This window comes from Pseudophryne corroboree, chromosome 1 (genome assembly GCF_028390025.1).
Source record: "Pseudophryne corroboree isolate aPseCor3 chromosome 1, aPseCor3.hap2, whole genome shotgun sequence".
Taxonomy (NCBI): Eukaryota; Metazoa; Chordata; class Amphibia; order Anura; family Myobatrachidae; genus Pseudophryne; species Pseudophryne corroboree.
In genome coordinates, this window is record NC_086444.1 from 407,788,809 (window position 1) to 407,805,447 (window position 16,639).

At 44.9% G+C, this 16,639-nt stretch overlaps 1 protein-coding gene across 2 annotated transcripts in view; it reads left to right on the plus strand.

Moving 5' to 3' along the window:
* The window catches only part of SSH1 (slingshot protein phosphatase 1), a 215,078-nt gene that overhangs the window by 137,974 nt on the left and 60,465 nt on the right, over nt 1-16,639 (plus strand). For both annotated transcript variants that reach the window (XM_063913267.1, XM_063913269.1), the window contains 4 exons: nt 1,036-1,100; nt 3,849-3,970; nt 5,432-5,500; nt 11,093-11,158. In XM_063913267.1, coding sequence (XP_063769337.1) covers nt 1,036-1,100; nt 3,849-3,970; nt 5,432-5,500; nt 11,093-11,158 — 322 coding nt within the window. The remainder of the gene's footprint in view (nt 1-1,035; nt 1,101-3,848; nt 3,971-5,431; nt 5,501-11,092; nt 11,159-16,639) is intronic.

Below are 16,639 nucleotides of genomic sequence, written 5' to 3' on the forward strand. Positions count from 1 at the left end.
TACGGAGTCCCCAGCATCCACTAGGACGTCAGAGAAAATAAGAATTTACTCACCGGTAATTCTATTTCTCGTAGTCCGTAGTGGATGCTGGGCGCCCATCCCAAGTGCGGATTGTCTGCAATACTTGTAAATAGTTATTGTTACTATAATCGGGTTGTTATTGCGAGCCATCTGTTCAGAGGCTCCATTGTTATCATACTGTTAACCGGGGTTCCTATCACGTGTTATATGGTGTGATTGGTGTGGCTGGTATGAGTTTTACCCGGGATACAAAAATCCTTCCTTATTGTGTCAGCTCTTCCGGGCACAGTTCCTAACTGAGGCTTGGAGGAGGGTCATAGGGGGAGGAGCCAGTGCACACCAGATAGTCCTGAATCTTTCTTTAGAGTGCCCAGTCTCCTGCGGAGCCCGTCTATTCCCCATGGTCCTTACGGAGTCCCCAGCATCCACTACGGACTACGAGAAATAGAATTACCGGTGAGTAAATTCTTATTTTTTTCACACGCATGTAATATGACATTTTTCTGTACATCTACCAAACTCTGAAAACACATTTATGTCCATAGATATTTTACCTGAAGTGCACTGGTTATTTGCTCGTCATCCATGAAAACTGTAAAGGTGTGAGCAAACCGTAACCCTAAGCAGCCTGATCATATCCAATTGGCAACTCGAAATTGGTCAGGGATCAGGCATTGTCCTATTTAAAAAAAAAAAAAAAAGGATAACGCTGCTTCTTACCTCACTGGGGGGTATTCAAGTGTTTTGCGCGCCGCTGGCCACTAGATGGCACCCGACAGAACAAGTCAAGTGTTGCTCCTTTCGGGCACGCACAGCCGCCGGTGCTGACTTGCTGTTATGTTTTTCTTCATTTTGACGGGCGGGTAACTAGTTGAAACATAAATGACTTTCTCCAAACTGTGTGCCGATAATCTGTCAACTAGATCTTAGTAACGTCATATCAATCTTATATGTATAAACTTAAGAGTAGAACCCAATAATACTGTGTACACTTACTGCTGCTTTCCTTTGTAGGAGATCTCCCACAACACCTTCAGGTTATGATCAATCTTCTCCGTTCTGAAGATCGTATTAAACTGGTAAGTCTGTGCTGCATCTCTGAAGGCATGATAGTTACATTGATGATTTCTCACCAGTTGCTGGACTAAGGGTAGTGGGGGCCCCAGGGCAACTAGGTTGTGGGGTAACCCACCAATACAGGTGTCTCTGCCAGACGCCACTGACATTGCTATGCCCCTTAGGGGACTAGGAGAGTCAGAGCCGGCCATAGCTATAGGCAAACTAGGCAATTGCCTAGGGCATTTGATATGCCTAGGGGCATCAGCAGCTTCTGCTGATTAAAATGATATGCGGCATGCCTATATTCTGTGTGTAGCATTTCATATGCAGATACAGCCACAGTCTCACACAGTATATAGGCATGCTGCATATCATTTTAATAAGCAGAAGCTGCTTGTGCATCCTAGCCACATGCCAATGCATTGCAAATAAGATGCATTTTCATAAAAAAAGGTGCCCGACGTTAGCACTGATGCAAGATTTGTGAGGACACATCTGTATCCAAGCAGAGGCAGAGGTCACAGTGTTAGTGGCAGTGTGAGTGCTGTGTGCATGTGAGTGGGTTGGTTGTGCAGTAGTGTTCGGAATATGTGTAAGGAGCATTATGTGTGTCATGTAAAAATGCATTAATAATGTGCAACATATGTGTAAGGGGCACTGTGTGTCATTACGTGTATAAGGGCATTAATAATGTGTGGCATATGTGTAACAGGGTACTACTGTATGTGTGTCATTATGTGTATAGGGGCACTAATAATGTGCAGCAAATGTGTAGGGGGCACTATACATGTCATTACGTGTATAAGGGCATTAATAATGTGCGGCATATGTGTAACAGGGCACTACTGTATGTGTGTCATTATGTGTATAGGGGCACTAATAATGTGCAGCAAATGTGTAGGGGGCACTATACGTGTCATTATGTGTATAAGGGCATTAATAATGTACGACATATGTGTAAGGGACATTATGTGTAAAAGGGCATTAATAAAGGTTGTCATAATGTTTAAGGCGAATTATGTTTATAAGGACATTAATAATGTGTATCATATGTGTAAGGGGCATTACTGTGTGGAATTATGTGTATAAAATGCATTACTAATGTGTGGCATTATGTGTATAAGGTGCTCTACTATGTGGCGTTGCGTATAGAAAGGACACTACTGTTTCATCTAATGTGAATAAAGAGCAATAGGGTGTGGTGTAATGTGAATAAGGAGCAATTCAGTGTGATGTAATGTGAATAAGGGGCTCTACTGTGAGGAGTAACGTTTATAAGGTAAAGTGATACTACTGTGGGATGTAATATGAATTATGGACACTATTGCATGATAAAATGTGAATAAAGTTGCAGTACTATGTGGCGTAATTGGAATTGGGGTTACTATTGTGTGGCCATGCCCCTTGCCATCAAAATCACACCCCTTTTTGGGCTGTGTGCCAAATGTGCGAACTGTTCCTATTTAAAATATAGGGGGTACAAACCCCAAAATAAGGACTGCTATAAGCGCAACGGAATATGCTGCGCTATATAAGAAACTGTTAATAAATAAATAAATAAATAAATATGGGTGAGGGGTGATGGTGCTGGGAAAGAGGTGCAAGGTCAGAGGCGGAACCAGCGGTGGTGCTAGGGGGGCACCAGCCAAAATCTTGCCTAGGGCATCATATTGGTTAGGGCCGGCTCTGAGGAGAGTGGGAGGGGAGTGAGAAAGAGGAGAGAGAGAGGGAAGACCGAGAGAAAGATAGTATCGGAGAGAAAAAGAGAGAGGGCGTCAGGGAGAGACAGAGGAGCAAGAGGGAGGGTGTGTCCGGGAGAGAGAGAGGGCTCAAAAGAGGGGAGCAACACACACAGAGAGAGGGTTTCAGAGGGGAGAGAGAGAGGAGCAAGAGAGTGGGAGAAGCAATAGAGAGAGAGAGAGAGAGATGGAGGCAGGGAGAGTGAGGGGAGCAAGAGAGGGGATCAAAAGGAGAGAGGGGGGTCTTGGATAGAGAGATAGGGAGGGGAAGTGAGTGGGATAGAGTGGTAAGATATCAGAGGCAGAGAGAGGAGCAAGAGAGGGGGTGAGGGAGACGGGGGGTGGGGGGTGAGTTGCAAGAGAGGAAGATAGAGGGGGGGTCCTATCCTCTTTAGAATTCCTGAAAGCTTATAATTGCGCATGTAAAATAGAAGCATAAACCATTAAAATGGTGTAGTCTACTCCTCTAAATATGTATGGCACTGGAGGTCTGGTTTCCATATTGTGTAGTAGCTGATGAATAACCTACTGTAGATCCAAAGTCCGTTTAGAAGTAATGTCTTTTATATGGCATGCTGACTGGATGGCATTATGAGATTTACTGTAAAAATCTTTCACATCACTAATGTAGTTTACATATATTTATTATGTAGTAAGGATATATGGAATATGTAGATAATCAGTGATACTTCTCTTTGCATTGTAGCTACCAGTTACTCAGGTGGTAGTACAGGTATTTCTAATGTGCATATGCTGAATTGAGTGAGTTTTGCCAAGATGCTCATGGAGCTTGATAAGGTGTTTTTTTTTTTTTTTTTTGTAATAATGGCAGTAAGGTAGTAGTAGTAATAATACCTATTGCTGTATTTGCTACAAAGTTGCATTGAATATTTTCTTGATTCATATTTGGCCTAATGCTGCAGGTTTCCAAATACTGAGCAGGCAGGAGAACCTGCTCTAGATTTATCTTAATTATTCTTTATAAAATAGTTCTCCCCTATTGGACTTATGTTTTTGCACATTGCTTAGGCTGTCCGTCTGGAGAGCAGCTGGTCAGACCGGGTACGATACATGGTGGTGGTCTACAGTAATGGACGGCAAGACACGGAAGAGAATATACTACTGGGAGTGGACTTTAGCAGTAAAGAAAGGTGAGGTGCTAACGTGTTAAATACCATGGGCTAAATGTAATAGCCTGTGAGTTGCCAGAGGTGCGGGACTTTCTGCAAGTCTGCCTGTTTGCCTAGTAAATGATTGCTGTGTTGAAAAAACGGGCAGATTCGCAGAAAGTCCTGCACCTCCGGCAACTTAAGGCTATTACATTTAGCCTCATATGTGCAATAATCAAGAAAAAAAAAAGACATGTTCCTGATCTTTGATAAGATCTGAAATCTTAGACCCATTTGAGTTGTAATTAGAGCTTGATAAATTAGTTTATTTGCTCTGTCTCTTTAAGTACAGGGGGGTACACACGGAGAGATCCGTGCTTAAAATCTAAGCAATCTGACTAGATTGCTTAGATTTTAAGCACAAATCTCTCCATGTGTATGCCCCACAGCGATAGCGATGCACGGCTCCGCGCGACACTATCCCCAGTGCTAGATTGGCCTGCATGCAAGCACAATCTAGCACATCGCTCATTTCACCCGCTGGGTGAAATGAGCGGCCCCCCTTGCTCAGCACACATCGCGCTGTGCTGAGCTGGCGGAGAGATGTGCGCTGAGCGGTCTGTGACAGATCGCTCAGCACACATCTCTTCCCGTGTGTACTGCCCTTACCAAGGGGTCTATTTACTAAGCATTGAACAGAGATAAAATGGACAGAGATAAAGTACCAGCCAATCAGCTCCTAACTACCATGTCACAGGCTGGGTTTGAAAAATGACAGTTATGAGCTGATTGGCTGGCACTTTATCTCAGTCCACTTTACATTCATCCTAGGCTTAGTAAATAGACCCCCAAGTTCCTAGTGAGCTTTGGACAGCATTGTCATAAGTTCACTCACAACGTGAATCTTGTACACCTAGCCTCAATACGCCATATAGCGCTAAACGTCCAGTGTGACTGAGCTGCTCCAAGAGGTGTAGCGTAGCATTTACTTTTTACATTTTGCGTCTTATTTGTATTGCAGGTGCAGCCAAACACCACTCACAGTGTACTAAAGATGCTGGACTGTGACTTTAACCACACAGTAACTAGTTTTTAACATGTACAAAGTCGCAGTGGAACTTGGTGTGAGAAAAAGCCGTGATCACTGCATGGTAGCACTTCGTGTACAGATTCTGATTCATTCATACACATATGTACAAATGTCACACATTATATTGATCAGTGCAGTTTAAGAAAGTAGTTTTTGATGCTTCTAGTTGTTTTTATTTGTATGAATAAGACGCACATTTTAAGCGAAACTCAATTGGCGCAGCCGAGTAGCACAAGACCTAGCATGCAGCTCGCGCTGTTTGGCGTGACTGAAGACACGGTATATAAGAACATACCTCTGGAAAAAGATGGAGGCAAAAAAAAAAAAGCCCATATAGGAGTAGTCTGAAATATAATATTAAATAAACGATAACATTATCTCTCTATGTGACAAGTGTGTTGTCTGTGTCCTAGTAAGAGCTGCACTATCGGCATGGTTCTGCACTTGTGGAGTGACACCACCATACGGTTGGATGGAGATGGGTGAGTGTGTGTTACATTGTTCATCATAACTGAGTTTTGTACAAATGGCACTGTTCTTAAGAGATGTGCTTTGTCTCCTGATAGCCACAGATTATTCATTGTGGGCACACAGCGTGATCACACACACGCGGCACTTTTTGTTTACAGCATGACACATTAGTCCTTATATGCATACAGTGGGGATCTAACTCTCTGCTCCCTTCTGCCAAAGTAACCGAAAACTTTTTTTTAAATCAGCTGAATCACATTTGGTTACGTTTGAACCAATACATAACATCCAGTGTTTACATTTTTGTGATGTCTGGTTTTCAATTAATATATTTGTAAAATGATTTACTTATTCATAATTGGGGCTTCTTTTGGTGACATTGGAATTTTAATTAAATTAATTTAAATCTGTTATTTTTTCTATTACATGATTTTATTATTGATAGACACCCATTCTCGTTTAAGATTACTAATGGGTTTGTTTTGTATTATGCATGCTGCTTTGTGTGTGTGCTCTTTTTGCGTGGGGGGCGGCTGGTGTTGTGCTGTGGCAATGCTGTCTTAGTGTTTCTGTACTCAAATTGTATGCGTCACCATGGTAAACATTCTCTCCTGGAACGTTTGTGGCCTTAATGATAGGGTCAAGCGTTCCCTGGTTCTAAAATATATTAAGACCCATAATCCGGGTTTGGTTTGCCTTATGGAGACGCATCTTATTGGCAGCTGAGTTCTTTCACTTAAGAAGCCTTGGGTGGGGTGGGCATTTCAGTCCACCTTCCATTCTAACTCAAGGGGTATATCGCTGCTGATTCATAAAAATGTGAATTTTGTATGTACAGGTTGAGTATCCCTTATCTAAAATGCTTGGGACCAGAGGTATTTTGGATATGGGATTTTTCCGTATTTTGGAATAATTGCATACCATAATGAGATATCACGGCGATGGGACGTAAGTCTAAGCACAGAATACATTTATGTTTCATATACACCTTCTACACACAGCCTGAAGGTAATTTTAGCCAATATTTTTAATAACTTTGTGCATTAAACAAAGTGTGTGTACATTCACACAATTCATTTATGTTTCATATACACCTTATACACACAGCCTGAAAGTCATTTAATACAATATTTTTAATAACTTTGTGTATTAAACAAAGTTTGTGTACATTGAGCCATCAGAAAACAAAGGTTTCACTATCTCACTCTCACTCAAAAAATTCCATATTTCAGAATATTCCGTATTTCTGAATATTTGGATATGGGATACTCAACCTGTACTAAGGTCCAAATTGATCCGTTGGTATGTTACGTGTTTCTAGCCGGAACAATTCACAGTTCCCCGTTCTACTTGCGGTGTATATTCCCCCACTTCCCCCTTACAACTCTGGAATTCTTGTGAAGGCGTGTGCCTTTATGCAGGAATTTCCCTCTGTCCCAGCTATATGCATTGGTGACTTTAATGCTGTTATGGATGAGTCTACTGATAGGTGGAGGCCTGCTACCCAGAGTACAAATGCTGGACCCACTGCCTTTGCACGTCTAATATCAGAGCTTGGACATCTTGGATATCTGGCGATTGCGAAATCCCTCTGTCCGCTGTTTCTCCTGTTTTTCAAGTTTGCATGGCGTATTCTCCCATATAGATATGGCACTGCTTACTCGCTCATTACTTCCCTGTGTATCCACAGTGAGATATTTACCCCGCGGGATATCTGATCACTCCCCTATATTGCTGTCTTTGGGCTTTGATATACCTAGAGGGGCATCCTTTTGGAAGTTTAACCCTTTTTGGCTAACGCAGATGGGTGCAGCTTCTGGACTAATTGTGATCTGGGAGGAGTTGTTTACTAATAACCCTATTAGCAATAATGCCCCATTGGTTTGGGATGCCTATAAGGCTTTCCTGCGTGGTTCATTAATTTCCAGAGTTGCCCAATTGAAGATATTTAATAGGAAGTTTGAGGAGGAGTTGGAGAGGAGAAGTGGTTAACTTGAACAGACTTATTTGCGTAGTGGCCTCCCAGCGGATCGGGTGGAGTGGCTGATTGTTTATAAACAGTGGACGGATCTATTTTTAGATAAATCAAGGAGATGTTTACTGTTTCGCGCCCATGATTTCTATATTCAGGGAGATCTGTCGGAAAAATTCTTGGCCTATTTGGCTAGACAGGAGCTGACCCTCACCACTGTGCATAGTATAAGGAATACGTCTGGCGTTATTTGTACAGATACCCCTTCTATAGCTTCTAGTTTTTATGTACACTTTCTAGATGTTTATAGGTCCAGGGTGCAGTACACACATTCCACATTATCTGATTAGTTGAACATGATAGAGGTTCCTGCCCTAAGTGCCCATTACATTGGAGGAGGTCGAAAATGCCATTTGGTCCTTTCCCAGTAACAAAGCCCCGGGGGTAGATGGTCTCCCTATTGAATTGTATAAAACACATCTGGATTTTTTGCCCCAAAACTTTTGTTGATTTTTGAATCTTTGCTGCAGGGTGGTACTCTCCCCCATCTATGGCCGAGGCTGATACCGAAGCCGGGTAAAGATCCCCTTTCCTTAGATTCGTACTGTCCTATCTCCTTGCTGTCAACTGACATTAAAATTCTTGCCAAACTTTTAGCGCTCCGGCTTAACAATGTGGTGATGGAGCTGGTCCGTTTTGATCAAACTGGCTTTATGCCGGGCAGATCTACTACTGTTAATCTGAGACGATTATTTACGTATATGCAGTTGGCGGGTGATGAATTGGATGGTGCGATAGTTGTTTCCCTGGACGCTGCCTGCGCCTTTGATTCTGTAGAATGGGTGTATCTTTGGGAGGTTCTTGTTAGATTTGGGATAGGCCGAATTTTTTGTCCAGGATTAAGCTCTTGTATTCCTGTCCAGCTGCGGGGGTTGTTGTCAACGGCTTCACCACTGAGTCCTTTCTTCTGGGTAGGGGAACTCAACAGGAGTGCCATCTGTCCCCTCTACTACAATAGAGCCCCTGGCTTGCGCTGTTAGGGCTGCCGCGACTATAAAAGGGCTTCATATTGTGGGTCGGGAGGAGAAAATTGGCTTATACGCGGACGACATGATTTTGTTTTTGAATGATATATCCCACTCATTGCCTTCCCTTCTCGAACTGGTACGGGAGTTTGGCTCTTTCATGGGCATTTGTATTAATTGGGGAAAATTAGTGGTGTTTCCGTTACTCCCCTCTACATTACCACACCCCTCCTACAATCTACCCCTTATATGGTGTACCCAGTTTAAATATCTCGGTATTCAAATTTCTCATTCTCCTAAGGATTTTATCGCCTTGAATTTGACCCCCCAGATTGATAATTTACATATAAAGACATGAACCTGGCAGAAACTCCCTCTCTCTGTTACGGATCGTGTGAACCTAGTCAAAATGATCGTCCAACCTAAATTTCTTTATATACTACAGAATGCACCAGTTTATATCCCTGCCTCCCAATTTTTGTTGATTTCTCGATATATTGCCTTCTTTATCTGGGGAGCTAAACGGGCGCGTATTGCATTTAAGACACTTTGCAGACTCAGAGCAGAGGGTGGCCTGGCATTACCGGATATATGTCTATATTATTTAGCTGCCCAGTTGGTACAACTTAGTGAGTGGGTTACCCCGGGGGATTATGGGAACCTCCCAGTGGCTCTTTTGGATAAAGCTGGCTTCATATTTTTTCCGTTGCAGTTTCTCCTAGCACATACTTCATTGACCTCTCTTCCCTCACTGTTACAACAGGCTCGTAGAGTATGGCTGGCGACTGAGAAATTGTTGGGAGACTCCACGATAGACCCCTGCTCTCCACTGTGGAACAACATGTCTTTCCATGAAATTTATGATTTAGAGGGCAGCTGTGGCTGGATCTCTTTCGGGGGGCTGCCATGGTACAACTTTATCAAGATGGGGTTCTATATAGTTTGGATTACTTATCTTTTGCATGTGCCATCCCTAGACATTATTTTTTTCAGTATTTACAATTCCGACATGCACTGACATGCACTATCAGCGCAGTGGCGGGGCTCTGCTCCACAACTCTCTGAATCCCCTGTTCATACAATGATCCGTACATTGCCTTCTCGTGGAAGGGTCTCTGTTCTCTACTCCTCCCTCCTCTCCTCCTCTGGGTCGGATGGGCTGAACGCCCACCGTGCTAAATGGTTACAAGGTCTGGGTACAATTGCTGATGAAGACTGGGACCATATTCTGGCCTCCCCACGTGCTTGTGGATTGTCTAAGTTTGGTGGCTCGGCTTCTGATTGTTCGAAATGTTCTGCTCCAGCTGCTGGGTTATGGCATTTGCTCTGGCAGTGCCCACGGGTGTATGCCTTCTGGGAAGATGTAGCGGCTTCTGTGTGTCACACTGGTATACAGACCTCGTTAATGACTCCATGTATTTGTATATTTGGTCTTGATTTACAAGAAACCCTTCCGTCTCATTATCGTCTCTATGCCAATAACACTCTAACATTGGCCCGAGTGTGTATAGCCCGCACCTGGATGGCTCATGCCCCTCCGTCATCTGCTGAATGGGTTGTCCTGGTGAATACTATTCTTTCCCATGAGCGATTTTTACTATTCTGATAAACAGTATTGGCGTATCTTTTCAATTTACTGATGTCACAATATCTGTCTTATATAGCCGCTGTATACTATAGTCTAAACCCTCTACTACTCTTTGTCTACAAATTGTTGTACTACTTGATGGTTATGCGCTTGGTATATAATTACGCCTCTTTAACATACATCTAGTTAACTTTTGAGAGAGGCACATGAAGAGCACGAATATGATTTTGTACTTGTTTATTTGAATGTTGTTGTTTTTACTGTTTTGATCTTGAAAAGCAATAAAAAACACTTTAAAAAAAAATACTAATGGGTTTAGTTTCTATCTCTACCTACCTGCAAAGTTGTTCTACTCTGGAGATGGAAACAGGTGTTTCATATTCTCTCCAACTGTAGTTAATGAATTGCACTCAGAAGTTTGTAAGAAACATGGATGTGTCATATACATTTACACATCCCAATTGTACGTGTTTGAATGACTAGGACAGATCCAGTCTGCCACAGGGGAGCGCTTTCAGGGGGTAATTCCAAGTTGATCGCAGCAGGAAATTTTTTAGCAGTTGGGCAAAACCATGTGCACTGCAGGGGGGACAGATATAACATGTGCAGAGAGAGTTAGATTTGGGTGTGGTGAGTTCAATCTGCAATCTAATTTGCAGTGTAAAAATAAAGCAGCCAGTATTTACCCTGCACAGAAACAATATAACCCACCTAAATCTAACTCTCTCTGCACATGTTATATCTGCCCCCCCTGCAGTGCACATGGTTTTGCCCAACTGCTAAAAAAAATTCCTGTTGCGTTCAACTTGGAATTACCCCCTTTGTTTTCATGGTTGAGAGAAAAGTAGAGTTTCATGAGTTGGGGTTGTCTCTATAGAAGATATGCTTTCCAAAAGTGGACGTCTCATCTTATTCACAATCTGGATTTTTCTGGACAGTCATTATTATCAACAGTTTTTGGGATCACATCAATGTCAACCAAGACTCACATTCTTAATTTTTTTTTTTTTTCCCTTAGCGGATTCAGTGTCAACACTGCAGGGAGAACCCACGTGTTCAAACCAGTGTCGGTGCAAGCCATGTGGTAAGAAATGTTTGGATTGACCGCTATATAGATTTATGTTCTAGCTTAATAAAGGCTTTGTCATATATGGCCACTAGGTGTGCTGTTCCGTGTTAGCAGCAGTACCAATCTCATGCTTGCGTAGATATACATTTCATGTACAGAGTGACCTGTTAATGTTTTTACAGTTCCTTTATAGAAACATAAAGTCAGAATAAACCCGAGGGGCATATTTATTAACATTTCTTTCTCTTACGTCCTAGAGGATACTGGGGTCCATTTAGTACCATGGGGTATAGACGGGTACAGTAGGAGCCATGGGCACTTTAAGAATTTGATAGTGTGGGCTGGCTCCTCCTTCTATGCCCCTCCTACCAGACTCTGTTTAGAAAATGTGCCCGGAGGAGCCGGTCACGCTGAAGGAAGCTCCTGAAGAGGTTTTTGCATTTATTTTATATGTTTGATATTTTCAGGCAGGGCTGGTTGGCACCAGCTTGCCTGCTTCGTGGGACTTAGGGGAAGGGGAACGGCCCAACCTCTTGAAGGATTAATGGTCCCGTTCCCCGCTGACAGGACACTGAGCTCCTGAGGGAACTATTCACAAGCCCCACCACGGCGAGCGTACATTCCCGCCGCCACCCCTAACAGAGCCAGAAGACTGAGGAGTGGTGAGTACTGAGACAGCGTCCCGGCTAGTGGGGCGCCCGGCAATATGGCGGCATGAGGATACAGAGACGCATGGCTTCTAAATGGGGCGGAATGCGTCTCCGGACACAGTACACAACTGCGTCCCAGTACACTGTACACAGTACCCATACTGGCACCACAGCCTTAAAACGGTTCTCTCCATTTTAAGCACCAGATTCCTCAGCTAGTATAAAAAAAAGCGTGAAGACCGCGCGCTATTGAAGGGGCGGGGCTTCACTGTGAGAGGATCCAGCAGCTCACCAGTGCCATTTTCCCTCTGCCATGGACACAGACGCTGACATGACAGGGACGCGCAGCTCCTCCAGTGTGACTCCAGATTACCTCAGCGGTACCAGGGGGTCATAGAAGGGGAAGAGCGACTATTAGTGTACTAAGTCCCCTATCAGGGTACTTGGTCTACGAACCGGCTAAGCTTGGCATTAGCGATAAGGGCGCAGTGGGGGCTGGCTCCAAAAAACTCTGTGTCTCCCTGAAGGGCTCTTTGTGGGTTAATTGTGCGTAACATTTCCCGTGTGTGTGTGCTGTCACATTTACATTATGTCAGGCAAAGAGTGTATTTATTGTACTGCAGAGTGTTCCTCTTCACCAGGGGGCTCACTACTGGGTACTCAGGGTTCACAGGCTAGCGGGGCTGAACCGGAATGGGTTAATTCTCTTAAGGGAATGATCTCAACTCTTTCTACAAAATTGTCCCACAATGAGAGAGAGACGCAATACTTAAAACAGACTGTGGATGAGTTTATGAACAGAGACTCAGTCCCCAAGACAGCGTCTCACTCCTGCATTCTGACTCTGACGCGTCAGACATGGAGGAGGGTGAGGTGGAGGAGATGGAGATGCAGCTTTGTCACAGGGAATAGAGGCGCTTATAGAGGCTATCAGAGATGTTCTGCATATTCCTGATAAGGTGTCAGAGGAGTGTGAGGAATCTTATTTTAATGTAAAAAAGAAGTCCTCAGTCACTTTTCCTACGTCAAAGGAATTGAATACCCTGTTTGAAGAACCATGGGTTAATCCTGTTAAGAAGTTTCAGATCCCTAAAAGGTTGCTCTCATCTTTTCCTTTTCCTCTAGAGGATAGGAAAAAATGGGAAAATCCACCGATAGTGGAAACATCAGTCTCTAGGCTGCCACGTAAAATTGTATTGCCTGTTCCTGGTGCAGCCTCCCTGAAAGACACGGCTGATCGTAAAATTGAGACTACACTCAAATCATTGTACACAGCTGCTGGGGTCGCCCAAAGACCCACTATTGCATGTGCGTGGTTAACTAAGTCCATTGCTAAATGGTCAGGTAGCCTAATTGAGAGGTTGTCTTACTCTTGCAGCATATACAGGACTCTGCGAAATTTATGGTGGAAGCCATAAAGGAAATAGGCGTGCTTAATGCACGCACCACCGCTATGGCAGTGTCGGCACGCAGGGGCTTGTGGCTACGCCAGCGGACTGCTGACGCAGATTCCAGGAAAAGGCGTGGATGGCCTACCATTCACAGGGGAGGCCTTGTTCGGAGATGAATTAGACAAATGGATCTCCACAGCTACTGCGGGTAAGTCTACGTATCTTCCTTCCGCAGCCCCCCCAACTAAGAAGACTTATTCATCTTCTAAATTACAGTCCTTTCGGACGGCCAAGTTCAAGGGCAAATCCAGAGGTGCTTCTACGTCCTCCAGCAGAGCAAGAGGTAAACCACGTAAACCAGCAACAGCAGGTGCTCAGCAGAGCTCAGGCTCTGCTTCCTCAAAGACTTCAGCAATGCCTGGAAGGCTGTCAGGTGGGAGCACGCCTACAATTCTTCAGTCAAATCTGGTCAAATTTGTGCCAGGACCCCTGGGTCATAAATCTTATTTCCCAGGGCTACAGATTGGAGTTCCAAGAGCTCCCACCTCACAGATTCTTCAAATCAGGCTTGCCAGTTTCACAAGTGGCAAGTATAACTTTACAATATGCTATCCAAAAACTGGTACAGACTCACGTCATTGTTTTAGTTCCACCTCATCAGCTAATCAAAGGGTACTATTCCAACTTGTTTGTAGTACCGAAACCGTGTTCAAATTCAAGATGGAGTCTCTGAGAACGGTGATCTCAGGTCTGGAGGAGGGGGAATTCCTAGTGTCTCTGGATATCAATGATGCGTACCTTCACTTCCGATCTGGCCGCCTTATCAGGCTTATCTACGGTTTGCACTGCAGGACTCTTACTACCAGTTCCAGGCCCTGCCATTTGGCCTCTCAACGGCACCGAGGGTGTTCACCAAGGTGATGGCAGAGATGATGCTTCTACTCCGCAAACAGGGAGTGAACATAATTCCGTATCTGGACGATCTCCTAATAAAGGCACCATCCAGGGAAAGGTTGCTGGACAGCATTGCTCTCTCAACCAAACTTCTCCAGGATCACGGGTGGATTCTGATCCTTCCGAAATCTCACCTAGAGCCAACACAGAGGATCCCATTCCTGGGAATGATACTGGATACGGAGTCGCAGAAGGTGTTCCTTCCGTTGGAAAAGGCATTAGTAATCCAGTCGATGGTTCGGGATGTCCTGAAGCCAACCCGGATATCGGTGCTTTTATGCATTCGCCTTCTCAGAAAACGTAGTAAGACTATAAAAATAAATTAAGAAAGCTTAGGGCTGCCAAAAACAGCAGCCCTGTGACCATAGTCCGGCTCCTGCCGCACCAATCAAAAAACTGATTTGCCTGAGCTAGTGGGCGGGGATGTATGGATGGGCCCATTGCATCCTAGGAGGACTGAAAGCTTGTGATCGTTTGGTGCCAATCTGCTATCGCTCCATCATATCCCATTGTTATCCTGTGGATAACCTGTGGACCCTGCCGGAGAAATGGTGGCCTCTTACGAGGCTCTAAAATACGGAAGGTGTCACGCAAGACCCTTCCAGCTCGATCTGTTGGAAAAATGGTCTGGATCGCATCTTCACATGCACCAGAGGATACGTCTGTCGCCAAAAGCCAGGATCTCCCTTCTGTGGTGGCTACAGACTTCTCACCTCGTCGAGGGTCGTAGGTTTGGAATTCAGAACTAGATTCTGCTAACCACAGACGCAAGCCTCAGAGGTTGGGGAGCAGTCACTCAGGGGGTGCAGTTTCAAGGAAGATGGTCTAGTCAGGAAGTCGTCCTTCTAATCAACATTCTGGAACTCAGGGCCATATACAACGCACTTCTGCAGGCCTCACATCTTCTTCAAGATCGGACCATTCAGGTCCAGTCGGACAATGTGACGACAGTAACGTACATAAACCGGCAGGGCAGAACGAAAAGCAGAGCAGCAATGTCAGAGGTGTCAAGAATCCTCCTCGGGGCAGAGAGAAATGCTGTGGCGTTGTCAGAGGTCTTCATTCCGGGAGTAGACAACTGGGAAGCAGACTTCCTCAGCAGACAGGACCTGCACCCGGGGGAGTGGGGCCTTGACCCGGATGTGTTCAGGTGCTTGGCAAGCCGATGGGGATATCCACAGATCGACATGATGGCCTCTTGTCTCAACAAGAAGGTCAGGCGGTATTGTTTCAGGTCGGGAGACCCACAGGCGGTGGCGGTAGGCGCCCTGATGACACCACGGGTCTATCAGATGGTGTACGTGATTCCTCCACTTCCTCTGATCCCAAGAATTCTAAAGAGAATAAAAAGGGAAAAGGTTCAAGCAATTCTAATTGCTCTGGACTGGCCAAGAAGGGCCTGGTACGCGGAGCTTCTGGGGATGCTCCTCGAAGATCCGTGTCCTCTACCTTTTCGTGAGGATCTTCTGCAACAGGGCCCGTTCATCTATCAGGACTTACCGTGGCTACGTTTGACGGCATGGAAGTTGAACGGCTGATTCTAGCCAGGAGAGGGATCCCTAACAAGGTTATTCCGACTATGGCCCTTATTCCGAGTTGATTGCACGCTAGCTACTTTTTGCAGCCATGCAAACGTATAGTCGCCGCCCACGGGGGAGTGTGTTTTCAATTTGCAAGTGTGCAATCGCATGTGCAGCCAAGCGGGATGAAAAAGTTTTTTTTCAGTTTCTGAGTAGGTCTGAATTTACTCAGCCCTTGCGATCACTTCTGCCTGTCCGGTCCCGGAATTGATGTCAGACACCCGCCCTGAATACGCCTGGACATGCCTGCGTTTTCCCTACCACTCCCAGAAAACGGACAGTTGACACCCATAAACGCCGTCTTTCTGTCAGTCACCTTGCGAACGGCTGTGCGAATGGAATTGTCGCTAGAAGCATTGCACAGCAACAATGCTGTTTGTACTTGTACGACGCGCGTGCGCATTGCGGTGCATGCGCAGTAGTAACCTGATCACTGCGCTGCGAAAATCTGCAGCGTGCGATCAACTCGGAATAAGGTCTATGATCGAAGCCAGGAAGGGGGTAACGTCTAAGCATTACCATCGTATTTGGAAGAAATACGTCTCTTGGTGTGAGAGCAGAAAATTTTCTGCGGTGGAATTCCATCTAGGACAGTTCCTGCTTTTTCTACAAGCAGGAGTGGATGTGGGCCTATGTCTGGGCTCCATAAATGTCCAGATTTCGGCCTTGTCCAATTTCTTTCAGAAACAATTGGCGTCTCTTCCTGAGGTTCAGACGTTCTTGAAAGGTGTTCTGCACATCCAACCTCCCTTTGTGCCTCCCACGGCACCTTGGGATCTCGATGTGGTGCTGCATTTCCTCCAGTCAGACTGGTTTGAGCTGTTACAGGAGGTGGACGTAAAATATCTTACGTGGAAGACCGTCTGATGGCCTTGGCTTCAGCAAGACGTGTGTCAGAGCTGGGGGCTTTATCTCACAAAA